Source organism: Chrysemys picta, chromosome 8 (genome assembly GCF_011386835.1).
Source record: "Chrysemys picta bellii isolate R12L10 chromosome 8, ASM1138683v2, whole genome shotgun sequence".
NCBI lineage: Eukaryota > Metazoa > Chordata > Testudines > Emydidae > Chrysemys > Chrysemys picta.
The window spans coordinates 12,993,968-13,010,085 of record NC_088798.1 but is presented as its reverse complement, the minus strand read 5'-3'; the positions used below and the strand labels follow the sequence as shown (position 1 = coordinate 13,010,085).

At 45.3% G+C, this 16,118-nt stretch overlaps 1 protein-coding gene across 5 annotated transcripts; it reads right to left on the bottom strand.

Moving 5' to 3' along the window:
* Positions 1–491: 491 nt before the first annotated feature.
* TMEM61 (transmembrane protein 61) lies at positions 492–15,253 on the bottom strand. 5 transcript variants are annotated; one of them, XM_065553870.1, is made up of 5 exons: positions 15,140–15,253; positions 14,462–14,626; positions 14,125–14,172; positions 8,677–9,041; positions 492–2,875 (listed from the first exon to the last, which is right to left on the bottom strand). In XM_065553870.1, exons 3-5 carry the CDS (start codon positions 14,164–14,166, stop codon positions 2,590–2,592), a joined length of 693 nt encoding a protein of 230 aa, XP_065409942.1. In that variant the 5' UTR covers positions 14,167–14,172; positions 14,462–14,626; positions 15,140–15,253; the 3' UTR covers positions 492–2,589. The 5 variants fall into 5 exon arrangements, with proteins under 5 accessions (XP_065409942.1, XP_065409941.1, XP_042707378.1 ...); XM_065553869.1 differs by having other exon boundaries at positions 14,458–14,626; positions 15,140–15,231; XM_042851444.2 differs by having other exon boundaries at positions 14,458–14,626; positions 15,075–15,215.
* Positions 15,254–16,118: the final 865 nt, after the last annotated feature.

Here is a 16,118-nt window from a genome sequence, read left to right as displayed (position 1 = left end):
ATAGTCCACCATCCCCAGATCACGAGAGATTATTTATTAGAAGCAGAGCCGTTTTAAGGCTGTTGAAGAACCACAGACGCAGAGCAGGTCCTTGAATTGTTCTTCCATATCTACTATGGGGTCTGCAGAGCCCTTCACAACATAAACGTCCTCTGACGAGGACACATCTAAGGTTATGGACCTTCTGTCAGAAGAAACTATTACAATCCCTCTTTTACAGAGTTTGTTGCTTAGATGCCAAGGATCAAATGACAACAGCCTGTAATTTATCTGGCCTTCACTGCTGGCTTAGAGGCGCATTTGTTTATTGAAACTGTATAACATTTAAGTGGCTCTGGGTGTACTGTGATAGTGCACTAGCTGAAAATCAAACACAAATACAAAAAAAAAAAACCCTACTACATGCTTAAGACCAAAAGGCAGTAAGTGAAGTAGCATAAGTATTTGGGGTCATTTGTAGGGAGGGGAGAACAAACAGGAAACAGCTGAGATATGAATGAATGTCCTTTATAAGCAATGATTGGTCACAGTTTTGGAAAATTAACTGTAAGCGCAGTATATGCTTTATTTTTGCTTTAATATTTTTATGGGTGGAAGATTGTCCATTAACTTCAGTTTGCAACAACAAATAACAAAAGAACCAAGCAAAAATTCCTTAAAAAACAAAACAAAAACCCGACCCCTCCCAGCCCAAGAAATAGGAGGAGACAAGCCCACCCATGAAGGAGAAATAAATCTACTAGGAAACAGAGACCCCACAACCCCACCACTCACACAAAAGCAATGACTACAAGCTACTCTTCCTCATCTCCTCATGTCTCTAGAGAGTCTATATATGCATACGCACACAGAATCACAGAGCTCCCAACCAGGAGGCTGTCAATTCCCACACACAGGGAATGCCCAAAATTTCACAATAATTTTGAGGAGATTTTTATTTTGCAACCACAAATTCTTTTACACAATTCAAATCCGAATGTGAAGCATTTACTGTAAGCTCTGGGGAGCGCTCACTGCTGTGGACTCAGTAGCAGACTTTCAGCTAAAGAGGCAACACTACAAAGGCTGGGGGACAGATTCTTAGCTGGTGTAATCAGTGTAGTGCCTCTGTGGCCATGGCACTCTGCGAATTTATACTGTCTGAGGATTTAGCTTAGTCTCACTCTAAAATGGCCATAAATTTTGATTCCCTGAAGCTGCTTGATTGCTTCCCTCCCATTAATGCTTTGATATGTGTCACCATGGTGATTTTACCGGATTGCTATCTCCCGCTGCCTTATGTGTGATTTCCCACGACAGCGAGAACTCTGCACTTCCTATATTTGTGTCCGTGTGTATGGCGAATGACAGTCATAAAGTACACTGGCTAGTCATCACTGCCACCCCTAACAGTGACAACACTACCCCTCCCCCACTCTCCTGCAATCGCCAGCAGTGTGACCCACAGCTGTTTCTGGAGGGACTGAAACACCAAGACACTTGGGTTTTCCATGAGACAGCAGCAAAGTGACTGATTTAGAGGGACAGCAGGCTGAATACAAACCACTCAGATTATAAAGCACTGCCCTCGACTCATTAGCTAATTAGTATCAAGGATTCCCCACAAAACATTATTTGGGGGAGTTTTGTCTTGGGTTGCTCGCAGAACAGGGAAGCTGATTTCTTTTTCCTCCTGGGGGAACAATCTATTGAAGTAAGCACATCTTTGCCATATGTATGGTGTGTATATATACACACACACACACACACACACACACACACACACACTATACTGGCTGGATTGTCAGAGCTGCTGAACACTTCAGCTCGTGACCAATGGTTGGGTAAAACTTAAGCCCCGGCGTTCTTATCTACCAGAACAACCTCGGTCCCTAGTGACTTAGGGAAACGTCAAAAGTACATTCAGCACCCAGGAGCCAAGGCCAAGATTTTCAAAAGAAACTGGTGACTTGGGATGTCTCAAGTTTGTGGTGCTAACCTGAGGCTCCTTAAGAGCCTGTTTTTCAGAGGCGAGGTGCTCAGCACTGTCTGAAAATCAAACCCCTTTAAGGCGTCTCATGCTGGGCACCCAAAAATCACTATTGAAAATCTTAGCTGGTGTCACTGAGCGGCAATGCAGTGTAGCCTCCTTAGTGACTAAATCATTTCTTAAGATGGCACTTAGGCACCTAAGTCACCAGGCTTTTATGAAAATGTTACCCTAAGATGCTAGTCTTGGCTGGATCGCTCTAGTAAAGAGTCCCCCATGCATTTCAGCGGGCATCCTAGGTACTCCAAAATATTTTCTTCTCCGTCCTGCTACCTGTCAAATATTTGCAATCGTCAGTGATTGTATTAAAAATATGAACGCTTTAAAACATACTGATTATCCACACGACTCAGAAAATGGCAGCATTGAGATTATCTGGATTTATTTCTAATTATTCTGGATTTACTCCTAGAAAAGACAGAACAGCCATTTTGATCTGAATAGCTGATCTATGTTTCCCCTCTCACTTCATGATCATTTAGAGGAGGAAAGGTAGGCTCCAAAGCAAACAGACTAGGCAGCAATCTATAGAGTCCAACGCATTGTATGTGGTTCATAGATCATACACCACGTACACTGATGTCTTCGTAGCTGGGCGGTGGTGTAGCACTGGGCTCACCCTGTGACTCTGTTTCCCTTCTGGATGGCGTGGTCCTGAGCAGCACACTGTCTGAGGAGCTGCGTCTGCGGCAACCTGGCCACGTATCATCCTCATCTAAGTCTCCGTATAGAGGGGGTGAAGTCTCCTCCTTCCCGCCATGAGGCGGTATATAATCTAGGGTACTTTGAGCAGGCCTGCAGTTCAGGGCTTCTTCATAGGTGGGGATAGCATTGGCATCCCAGGCACTGAAACAAAAAGCAAAGCAAAACTGCATCAAGCTAAACCAAATCAAATGCATCAGGTTGTAAAATAGGATTTATAATGAAGTACATGGACTAGGTAAAAGTAGCTATCGCATTAGCTAGCAGCTGCCCCAAAACTCCTGGCAACCTAATAGAGAGGTTTGAATTTGACCAGGTTACTCTTTCTTTAAGGGAGGGCGGGGGGACCTACCACTACCAATTGCATAAGAATAGTCACAATTCTTAAACCAGAGGTCCTTAGACTGTGTCCCAAAGTGAGTCTGCAGGGCCCTTGCTGGTGGTGTACGGAGCACTTGCTGGACACAAAAGTTGCAAAAGTTCTCAGCATCTAACAGCTTCTACTGCGTCCCTGGTGCTGGTGGCTTCTCCTTCATTCCAGATGCTAAGCCTTGCGTTAAAGGGTGGCTACACATTACTTTCTAATGTAAGCAATTGTTGTCGTTATCACACGGAAGTCAAGGGAGGTGTTTCAAGAGAAATTTTCTGCATGAAAGTGTGGTGCACTTTAATGAAAGACGTTTGAGAAACCCCATGAGTTAAGTGACTGAAGCACTGAAGGCAATTTTGGTCCATTGACACTCTGTGCCATGTGGTGGTGCTTACAACGGTGTGTTGAAAAGTGAGAAACTGTTACTACTTTACAGTGTCAACAGGCTGTGCATTTGGGCATCCCAAAGTGCGGGCCTCTCCTAATCCGACATGATCATGCGGCTGGTTTCCAGGAGACCTGGAGAGATGCTATAGCTTCAAGCTTCCTTCCCACCCTCTCCTTCAAATTGCTCTTCAGCATTTACTTCTGCTGGGATGTCTAGAGGAATTCAGCCAGCCAGCGATGCCTAGATTCTGTCGCAGTAGGGGCGAGCTGACTTTATTTATGTCTTTAAAAAAATGTTCATGTAATTTAGAACCAAAGACCCCATGACGATCCAAGATCTTATTGTGCTAACATGCCAAGGACAGTACAAACGTGCTGCTAGGTTGCATTCCTGCCTGGACAGGTATAGTTTGAAACTAGAGGCAAGAAGGGAGCGTGGCAAATGAAAGGAGGAAAAATGGAGGAAAGGGAGGATGAGGGTACCAAAAACAGTCCATGGGCAGATCCTGTCTGGGGTCTCTGGGTGCTGCTACAAGCCAAATACATATTATATTATTATTATTATTTATTATTAATAGTGTCCACTGTTAATCATTAACTAATCAGCAGTGGGGAGAACCTAGGAAAAACACAATGTTTGAGCCTTTCAACTTTGTTTTGCTGAGTAAACATAGGCTGTGTACAGGTAAAACATTTGCACAACCTTTGATCTTCTCACTTCCCCTTTCCTTGAAGGGAAGATTATTTTTCAAAGGGGGTGGGAAATGTGTGTAAGGCCATGACCACAAACCTCTCAGTTAAACCTGTAAAAGGGCCTGGCTTGAGACTTGATGTTTGTATTGCAGTGTTAGGACATGGCGACACACACACACACACGCTCCAGAGAAACCCTGCAGGATCCCATGAAAACATCGAGCCATGATCCTGCCTTCATCTGTAAACTATTGTACCTAAGGGAGCCAAAAGCTTGGGACTGAATGCCACAGCAAGGTGGCCGTGTGTCACTGCAGGAGACTTTCATCATTAGAATGGAACACAATGAAGTTTACATGTGAGGTGTTTACCTGAATTATCCACAGACCAGGCAGCGCCCAGACAGCTGCTGTGCAAACTGTCCTACACTGCCCTGCCAACGGTTCTCAGTCCTGCCCTAGTGCGAACACCGTTAGAGTTGCCATCTGTTACAGGAATGCTCTATAAAGGGGAAGGTCTGCATATAGGTAAATAGTTAGTAGATAAGGTGGTAGTAGATGATGCTCAAGAATTCTGTTTGTACAGCCCCAAGCGCAAGGTGATCCTGATCCATGACGAGGGCTCCTCGGCGCTATGGTAATATAAATAACAGTAACATTCAGCATTGTTCCTGGGGTTTGTAGGACCAATACATTTCTTCTTGCTGTGCTTGGAGCTCTTCACACCCACACACCAGTCAACAGGGCTCTCAGGCTCTTAGCAGGGCTAATTTAGTTGCAAGCCAGAATTTGCCCAATTGGCTTATGGTGAGAAACTGGCCTTTTTAAACAAACAAGATTGAAAATCAACAAGTTGCCTCAGGCCGGCTGTGGGACGTTCAACGGAAGCCGGGTGGGAAAATTCCAAGAACACACTGGAATTTGCTGATTTGTGGGAAACAAAACATTTCACAGAGACATTCGCTTCTGATGGAACCCAGGCAGGGGTTTGACTGAAACCTGCCTGGCTCCTGCCTGCTCGCCAGCTCCTCAGCAACCCACCTGCCAGACTGCTTCAGAAATGGGGAGCCCAGAGCTCCCCGGGTCTTTGGCTCCAGGACAGCCTGCCTGCCAGTTGGCCTTAGAGCAGGGGACCTCAGGGCCTGCAGCTCCAGGGTAGACACCAAGCAGACTGGCCCGGAGTCAGGGATCCATTCCCTTTGCGGATGAATTTGGTGGTTTCATTCCAAATCAGAACGAAACCAAATTTAAAAATATCGCAATCCTCCATGAAACAGAATGACCTTTCTCTGCCCTGCTCTGTCCAAAGGTTTCCAAGTGCGAAAGCCAATACAGCTGCTGTGGTGGAATGAGCTCATTCACAATGGCAATGCTTTCTTTGCTGAACTGTGTGTTTGTGGTGAACCCAGTACTGGGCTAATCACCTCCAGGTCATGGGGGTAGTACAGGAGAAGGGCCAAAATTAGTGGGCCAGACCTCAGCTGGTGTGCATCAGCGTAGTTCCGCTGAAGCCAAAGGAACTACACTGATTGGCACCAGCTCAGGCTCTGGCCCCAGATTTTAAATAGCTTCCCAAAAAGCCTCTGAATGAGCAGGAGCCTGTAATTTGTGTCCCAAGAGAGAATTTTTACAGTAAGTGCTTATGTTCCTTTTAGACTTATTTTTTCCCATAGACTGATTTATAGAAGACATTTCTAAGGGCTTTTTCCCCCCTTGGTGATATATTTTGTTTTCAAAAACATCCCCCGAAGCCGCTCAGAGACAGAGAGCATGAGTACAGAAGGAAAAACAGTTTTGATTCAGCGCTGGGAACAAGTCCCAGAGATTCAAACCGGATGAAGAGTTCCTAGCTAAATGTGCATTTTGGGGTGCTGGGGAGTCTGCCCCACGGCCCATCTAAGTCAGTGGGAATCTTTCCACTGACCTTAATGGTCTTTGGATCAGGCCTTTTGTCTAACTGCATTTCTGTTCTACTTAGCAGTTAGTTGTGATGATTTTCTTCAGTATTTTTTTTACCCTGTGTCCAATACTAATTGCTTCTATTTAAGATGACTGAGATCAGGGCTGGTGCAAGGAAGATTCACGCCCTAGGCGAAACTTCCACCTTGCGCCCTCCCCCCAGCCTTGTGGCAGCTCCCCGCTCCCCCCCCCTGCCCTGAAGCGCCACCCCACTGCAGCTCCCCCCCCCGCCCTGAGGCACCCCCCTGCCCTGAGGGCCCCCCCCCCGCGGCAGCTTCCCCGTCCCCCGGGGAGCCATGCAGCAGCTCCCCACCCCAGCTCACCTCTGCTCCACCCCCTCCCTGAGCACGCCACCCCCACTCTAATTCTCCTCCCCTCCCAGGCTTGCGGCGCCAAACAGCTGATTGGCGCCGCAAGCCTAGGAAGTGGGAGAAGTGGAGCAGCTGCTGCGCTGGGAGAAGGAGTCTGAGCCGCACGTGTCAGCGCGCTGCCGGCAGCCCAGCCCAGGAACGCTGTAAAAAAAAAAAAAATTGGGGGCACCGCTTTTTGGTGCCCCCAAATCTTGGCGCCCTAGGCAACCGCCTAGTTTGCCTTAATGGTAGCACCGGCCCTGACTGAGATTAGTTGAACGGACAGTGAAGTCAATGAAAACCACTGCCACATGCTGTGCTGAGATGCCCACCACTATTACTAAGACAGCGTCTTGAAATATCCTTCTGCATACAGTGCTGCAAGAATGGTGGCTGAGATCAGTGCGCACCTGGGCAGAGCCAGCTGGCCTGAAGGACGCTAGGTTTGGTTACGTCACGAGCAAGGCCCAGCAATTCCTATTGTATTGAAAGGCCACATGCTCCTGCTGGTGGTATGTGCCTGGAAATCAACATCTGCTACAGTCAGTGGTACACTTCCAGCCCTGCCCTAAAGTTTAGGAGGGAAGAGTTGAGGTTAGGCATAAGGAAAAGGCTCACAACTAAGCAATTGGACAATGCACCAGACTCCCATGGGATTTGGGGGAGGCTCAGTCGCTGATTCGCACCAGCGGAGAGAGCTGTTCCTAAAGCGAAAGCCCCCACCCAATGTAGGATGATCAGGTTGAATGTCACAAATGGTTTTTTCCCAGCCCTAACATTTATGGCATCCCATAGTTTCTCAAACACCACTGTTGAGCCACACAACACTGCCAAGCAGTTTGCAGAGCTGTGCCTGTCACAATAATGAAGCGCAGGCAAGTGAAACAAGAGGCAGTTGTGCACGGCCAGAAGGCTTCAATTGCACAGATTCGTGCGGAAGAATCTATGTACTGTCGTCTTCAGCTTGTTGGGTCAGGACACAAAAACTGAAACCTGTCACAGAGACAATCTGTCTGATGGTTGTTCCTTCGAGGGTAAAAACAATCACATTTCCTGATGACACCAGCTATGGAGCAGCAGCAAACATGAGCCAAATTGCAAAGCAACCTGAAGGGAACAAAGCAATTGAGACTACAGGGAATTACAGGAGTTTTGATGCTAATGAGCATACAGTCCTACGCCCGTGGAGAGGAAATATACTGCAGACACAAAGTGGTCAATGGCAAATATATCTGAGCAGCAGCATCCATCACAACAAAGTGAGCTTATTTCTACCTTGTCTTAATGCAGTCCGAATATTATCTTTTAAAATAATCAAGGACTAGAGTTGCCATAGGGAAAATGTGGAATTGGGATAGAGGGCTGAGGCCCTGGAGGTTTTTCGCCTTCCTCCGCAGCATGGGGCAGGGATCTCTAGCAGGAGGGTTCTCTGCCAATTGAAGTCACTAAGACACAGGATTTGGGGACTTCATCAGCAGAGTCAGGAAAGGGTAGGGACGGTTTTGTGGCCTGCAGCATGCAGGGGGTCAGACCAGATGATCATAATGGTCCCTTCTGACCTTAAAGTCTATGAGTCTATGAGCTGTCTTCTTCGCTTCCCGGCTCTTTGAGCTCTGGTCAAGTGAAAAAAAATCTCCTAGTGGCCCACAGTAGGAAAGAGGTATGTACTAAGGTATTGCCAACCCCAAACATTGTGAATCAGGTCCCATAAATCATGTGTTTGGCTTAAAAACCATGAGTTTGGGATTCTTTTATTTGCTCTCTGGTTTCTGAGCCTTTAGAGTTCACGCAGGTCACATTTTCAAGCTTTTCTCTGAAGTCATGAAAGCTAGAAACTTACTAAGAAAGAAAGGGTGAGAGTCTCTTGACTCCAGCAGCTGGGGCTTTCAGAGAAACAGCAAGCACTTGTGATTAAAAATCCTGATAGTTGGCCACACTGGAGTAAATAGTACTTAACTAACCCTCCCATCTCTTTCGTGAGGGAGGTTAAGTTTGATCAGTGCTTTGAACATATCAAATCCTATATAAACACTCGGCTTTATTATACGGTAGTTTAATCATGTAAGTTACTTATTGTCTGGTCCTGGATATCCTAAAAATCAATGAAAACTAGAGTTTAAAAGAACTCGTGTTTAAAAAAAAATAGTTTCCCTTTGGAGAGTCATTGGTAGCAGAGATTGCACTGACCTGCACGTCCTTTTATCAAGAGGTTCCACGGTGAAGTAGTGTAGGTCTCTGGAGAAGTGGTACTGATAGTGTCGAGACATCCCCCGAGCGTTTGCTTTCACCGACCACAGAAGCCCAAAGAGGAGGAGGATGCCACCGATGCCACAGCAGAAGAAGCTGACAGACCTGAGCAGTGCATTAGAGGAGGAGGAGTTCGGCACCACTTTGGCTTCTCCGTGAGGCACAGCCATAGCATCGTTATTAGACGTGGGTCCCACCTCTCCATCGCTCCACCAGGCAAAACAAAGTGTTCCTGTCACCAGCAGGATAGCTCCAGTGATGGTCACTCCATAGCGGAAAGAAGCAGCCATTCTACAGCCAGAGGCCTAGATATCAAACAGGTCAAAAGGAGAAGGTGACAGAGCTTAGGTCATGCTGAAATAAAGGAAAGGGACTGAGCTGATAGGGATGCTGTCATGGTTTCCAGAAGGCAGGACCTTCCAGATGGGACTGCTGTCAAACAAGGACCACTCTGTGGCTTAGAGACTTCAGTGTCCTCTTAAATTGCTTACTATGGGCCAAACTCTGCTCTCACATATGCACGTCCCATTTCAAATGGGAGTTGCACATATGTCTGAGGAGGGAATTCGGCCCCGTGAGCCCAAGAGTAAAGATAGCTACAGCTTTGGGGCTGTGAACCCTTCAGCGACCTTGTAAATATCTTTACAGTCTTTAAAAAAAAAAAAAGTATAATATTCACATCCAGGCTAGATGAAAATCCAGAACTGGTATCCAAGTCAGCTCCAGAGATTTGCAAATTTTTTGTCTTTGACTTTCACTCCAGACTTCCTAATCATCTTGGAAGAATGCCAGATTGTTTTATGGTCAAAGCTCTTTCCAAGAGGTTAGGGGAAAGGGCATAAACCTAAGCTAACATCCCTTCCAAATCAGATACAATTATTACATGTTTTCTCATCTGAGTGGTGACTGTAAAACACTGGCTCAGTGACAGCAGGTATCCTGACCGAAGCATAACTAGGAATAGACCAGGCTGTGGTGCACTCTTGCTCTCTGAGTCTAGTTCTACAGCTGAAAGTTAGAAGACTAAGCCTTCTGTATATCTACATGCATTTACCCCCGTGCAATTAATTTCATTATTGTGGGTAGCTCCAGTGGAAGAAACTCTAAGATGCTGGCAAACCAGGAAGATATCCAAAGCAATAACTGCTCTGGGTAGAGACCAGAAATAAGCTGCCTGAGATCGCATCCAGGAGATTGGGTGGATCCAACCTTGGGTGGCTAGCGCAAGCCACCACCGGTGCCGCAATGTCAACACGGCTATTCTTAGCGCGCTAACTTCCAGCTGAGCTAACACAAGTCTATCTACCCAGGCTGCAATGCAGATATACCCTTGGTCTACAGCACCTGGTAATCACAGAGTTCCTATCAAAGACTGAGTTCCGAGCTAGGATTTTAATAGGCGTCAATAAGCAACCACCTTAGGCGTCAGGGATCTGTCTGCCGGGTATAAGATAAGCCCTTTTGGAGGGCAAACAGATCATTGCTTTTCCCATGCACTCCTGAACAAGTTGGACCCCAATTCTGTAGTAAGGTCCCTGGTTCTAATTCTCTGGCAGTTTCATTTAAATAAGAAAATAGACATTTATTTTGAAATTAAATGTAATTTATTTTCTCTCTCCTGCAGTCTCAGTTTATGATATTGCACATGTATTGATGGTGCATCTCTGCCCAGTAAAAGGTGTTGGGGATGAGGGGAGAAGTTTAGTAGCTTGCTATGGAGTTCTGGGGGCAGCTGGGATAGAGGGATAAGCAAATTAGATGGATGCGTCTGCTGAAATGCTCAGCAGCATTCAGATTTATGCCATCGTTAGGGTTCAGAGTCAAAACACGTTGACATGAACGAGGAAATTCACGTCACACAGAGCTATTGTTTTCTGCAGCTGCATGAAGGCATCATGGTCTCAGCTAACCTTGAAAGTGTGATCTGTGTAAACTTCAAAACCACCAGGGTCCGAAACAATATTGTTTAGACTGAAAAGCTAGGTTCTGGAGTCTAGTTCTGTGGCATGGTGTGGATTCTGTGGCTACGAAATTGTGGGATACAGGAAACCCTTGCTACATGGGTTGGAATTTTAATGGCTTTCGGCAACTGGTTAAGATTATGTCTATTTGTTAAATATGGGATTTTTCCCCTCTGTAAAACGCGACATTATCTGTGTGTGTACAGTGCCTGTCACCTGGAGCCCCGAACTTGGTTGGGCCTGTACAAGGCACTGTAATACTAAATTAATAATAATAATAATAATGTATATGCTCATAGTAAAAAGAATGTGGGGGAAAGAATACAGATGATATGCTACACAAACTGAATACAGTAGTTCAGCAGTTTTCCATGAGCGGTGAGGCTGCCCTTTAGTGTATTTTTGCTGCAGTGATATTCATTTAACCTCATTTTTCATGTTACAAGTTAGTTTTAAGATCATCTTCAAAACGGAGTAGCCAGATGAATCCATACCACATCTGTCACCCACAAGCTGTAGTTAAGTAAAAAGCACCAGTAAATGTCCAAAAGTTCAAGATCAGTTCAGCATTGTCAAGACTGCAGCTACTATCAGACGGGCCAACTAAATGGAAACTGGAATTACTTGGTACTGAAAGAAATGCTATGTGATCTGATCCACATTTAATGAAGAGCGATGTTGAGAAGTAAGATTTATTAAAGTCACCAGAAGCCTGGATGACTCAGAGGACTGATAATGTGATACATCTTTCATCTTGAGGTCATGGGTTCAGATCCACCCAGGCTAGCACTAAGCCAAAATTACTGTCTGCTGACTGGTTAGTGGTCATTGCAAAATGAATTAGTGTTTCATGTGTGTAAGTAGACAGGTCTCCATATTGGAATTAGTACCATTATTGGCAATCTAAGCAGAGAAAGCAGTGGTTGGATTGACTGGAGAGAGAGACTGAACTTTACTATGAAGGTGACCCCTCCAGTGCAGCCTGAGGGTACATAAGCAGGGGAGCATGGAGAAGTTTGCCCATGTGCTGTCTTTGAAGCGTGGTACCTCATCATGCATACATAGAGGACTCTGGTCTCCAGAGTTTGTCAGTCCAGTATTTTTTGTGAGCATTAAATTCTACTGGGTTTTTTTTCAAATGAATGAAGTAATAATCCACGAAGAAAAATGATTTGTTCATGGAAATATTAGCGATGAGCCTGACACCAAAGTCCTGGATCTAAGTACTCCCAAATTTAGTGAAGTTTGATGCCAATTCAAAATTCAGTCCTTTGATCCTACAGTCAAATCCATCCCACCAATGGAATTTCAGCTGGATGTAGAAGTCCACCTGCACATCTCAGATTGCAGGATCAGGGGGCCTTTGAACGAGAGACCCTTCTTAGCATCTCAATGAACAATTTAACCTAAAAGGCTTCAATACCAGAGTCCCCTTCAAAACATAACTTCCTCTCAAAAGCACTGAAGTGTTTGTTTTCTTCTCCCACTTAGGAGGCTTTTCAATTGACTTTCATAGGCTAAGACCATTTAGAAGATTTGTACATTCAGGGCTTCAATTAACATAGCTACCAAAGTATTTAAAGTTAAAGGCCTTGATCCCGCAATTGCAGCATCGCCAACTCTCATGATTTTATCATGAGTCTCGCGATAGTTCATTTTTTTGTTAAAGTCCCAGCTCCTGGAGTCAAGTGATTACATGAAAATCTCAGCTTCCATTTAACAAAAAATAAGATTCTAGCCTAAATAGTTGTCAAGAAAAGCTTGAAAACATGAGCTAAGTGCACCCTAAAGACCCAGAAAGCAAAGAAAAACTCCTCCATATTCATTATTTCCCCAATACATGATTTTTTGGGGGCCTAGCTCAGGATTCTGGGCTGTTTGGAGTTGGCAATCCTGCAATCAGCTTTGGATGGGTGGATTCCTGCCCCGTGTACTGCCCACATTGCCCTCATGGGTAGGATTGAAGGTGCAGGGCCCTAAACAGTATAAAGGTAACTTGAACAGGTGAGGTTTTATCTTAAATCCAGTAGATGCCTGTTCATTATTTTGTATCCAAATAACCCTCTGAACGCTTTTCAGTTCTGCCTTGCAGAATTACTGCGTGGGGGAGGTTAAGAGCTGAAGGGAGTCTCGGTGCTTGTGAAGTGTGATAGATTGACAGCTCTAGAGAATAAAGTTCTCTCTTGACATAATAGGCACAGCACAGGCAGTGACAGCGCAAGCTTCCCTCACCCACCCACCCACCCACCCCGTGTGTCTCAGCCTGGATCCAAGAGGGTGATTTTTCCAACATGACAGGTTCCTGCTCTGACACCCCACCTCTATTCCCACCATCATGCACATTTTTTTACTACACCCACAACAAAACGCGCAGAATATGCTTTTAAACCATTTTTAAAGGCTCCTCAAACATTTAATGTTTATAGCAATGTGCGAGCTGAAGGGGAAAGAGGACAGAGAAGCAGGGGGAAGAGGGAAAGGACTTTATCCCTCTCTATGGATATGGCTAAAACCATATCTGCAAGAGACTACGGTTCTTCCTGGTTCGCATAGTTCCAAAGGCAAAAGACATAACTGCTCTTCAGAATGCACCAAAATGACTCATGTCAGGTATTATCAAACAAATTTCCAAGAGAAGGATGCACTGAGACCACCCCTCCTCCCACCAAGGATGGCTAATTACTAATTTCAAATACTGTCACCCAGCCAATGAGACACTTGGATAGCTTGTTCCCCCATCCACCCACCACCTTTCCTATATTAATCCAGAAAGAGAAAACCCTTTGACCTGATTCTAAACAATCCTTATGGGGGAAAATTTATTTGTATGTTGCATATACAACCGTTATTACTATAGATGTCTCCAATAAGATACTTAGAATTGCATCCCCCATACAGTTATGCAGAGGATGATTCATAAGATATACTGTTAGTTAGAAAAAACATCTTATCCAGAGCCACAAGATACAGAATTAGGCTTGAATTTCCCCCATATCAAGATAAAGTATGAATCCACCTCCACAGCCAGTCTCTCCACTGTGCACTCTGGATACTTTTAATACTCACAAATACATTACCAGGAATACAATTAAGAAAACAAAGTAGACTGAGAAGTTGGAGCGTTTAAGAAGGTTCCATCTAGCTTAGATTTGAGAAATAGAGATATATATTTCAATGCAAAACAAAATAAAAACACAGGTTGAGTTTTAACATAGCATTCAAGTAACTCTGCTAATATATTAACCTCCCACATGTGGGCTAGAGATGAGATCACATGCCCTGGTAGCAGATTTGCAAGATGGAAGCACTTCTGCAATGGGATATGCAACCACATTTTCAAAAAGCATTGCTGGTTTTGTGTGCTCTGGGGGACTAAAGAAGGATGAGAAAAGTTTGGTGCCCAGTGCACCCAAAAATTAAGACATACCTGAACTTGTGGGCCACGGTCTTTTGGAAACTGGTAACACATAAATGACTGGTGATAGAATTATGCAACATGTCAGGTTCTGATTAGCAGAGCAAGGCACAGTGCCTAGCTTACTCAACCCATAGGGATCACAACCCTTTTTAAAAAGAGGGCACTTTATATTGACTGCTATCCATCAGATCTGGATTTTAAGCAACCCCACTAACAAGAGAATACATCCTATTCCCCTCCGAGTTTCTAACATCTTCATGGTGCAAAGTCACTAACAAGCACTGCTCCTCCCTTCCCTTACTGCATGCCTAGGGCTGGGAGGCAAAGTAGGGAGGTACTCACCCACCTCACAGCCTCAGATATCCCCCCATCCGCTCAGCTGACAGAGGGCATGGAGAACAACAATTAAACTCTTCCAGCAGCAGGGGCCAGAGCATTAGACGGGTCTGCTCCAGGGAATGCTAGCCTGGCATACACCGGTCCCAGTCAGACAGTCCAAGCTCCCCGGTACCTGCAAAGAAAACTTTGGCAACAGCAGCGCCCCCCAGCGGAGAGGGGAGAGGCTCCCACTGAGGTAGTGCAAAAACAACAACAATATCACAAAACAGCAGCTGCAATCTCAGAGTCACAAGTGATGCTGCTGCACAAGATCCTCCATGCAAACTAGCAAACCCCTCCCACCCCACCCTCTGCGAGTCCACGGCCACTCCCTTGGAAAGTCTGTTCTCATGAAGGGAGTGTGGCTACAAAGCTCCGCCTGCTGCCTCGCCAGCCCCACCCCACCCCAGCCCTGCACTAAGCACCGCTCCCGCTCAGAAAGCCTCTCTGCCATACACGCTTTATCTTGCCCTGACAAGAATCAGAGCAAAAACATTCACCCAGAATCCCATTATGTGGACAGAACGTCGTGTGAACCCCATCAAATCCCCCCTCCCCCCAAAAAGCTACAGATGTTTCACCGAAGTCCTCGTGGAAAAGCCCTGCGTGTTGCAATCTGCCTGTGCTGCCCAGCTGCCACGCTTGCCTAAGGTTGTTTCTGCTCGGCTTGCATTTTAAAGTAAGGCAGAAGCCTGTTTCCAAGATTTAAGTCGGTCTGGCTGGCTGCTCCGTTTCACTGTTGATTCACCTTCCCTTTCCCAGCCTGCTGGGAGCATGAGGTATAAAGTGATGCGATTACACGACAAGCTCAATTTTCATTTAAAAACAAGCAAGTCTCGCCCGTTCAATTACAATAAAGAAGCTTGAAAACATGAGCTCAAAACCGAGAAGGCAAATAAAAAGAACCCCAAATGTGGGTTTTTTTAAATCTCCTGATTTTAAGGCAATCTCATGATGGGGGGGGGGGCAGACTCATAGTTTTTGAATGTTTGGAGTGGGCAATGCTGCAGAAATCATTAAAAAAGGGATAGAGAATAAGCCGGAGAATATCTTTTTGCCCTTATGTAAATCCATGGTATGCCCACGTCTTGAATACTGTGTACAAATGTGGTCTCATCTCAAAAAAAGATATACTGGCATTAGAAACGGTTCAGAGAAGGGCAACTAAAATGATTAGGGATTTGGAACAGGTCACATATGAGGAGAGATTAAAGAAACTAGGACTTTTCAGCTTGGAAAAGAGGAGGCTAAGGGGGGATATGATAGAGGTATATAAAATCATGAGTGGTGTGGAGAAAGTGAATAAGGAAAAGTTATTTACTTGTTCCCATAGTATAAGAACTAGGGGCCACCAAATGAAATTAATGGTCAGCAGGTTTAAAACAAGTAAAAGGAAGCTCTTCTTCACACAGTGCAGTCAACCTGTGGAACTCCTTGCCTGAGGAGGTTGTGAAGGCTAGGACTATAATAGGGTTTAAAAGAGAACTAGATAAATTCATGGAGGTTAAGTCCGTTAATGGCTATTAGCCAGGATGGGTAAGGAATGGTGTCCCTAGCCTCTGTTTGTCAGAGGGTGGAGATGGAAGGCAGGAGAGAGATCATTTGATCATTACCTGTTGGGTTCA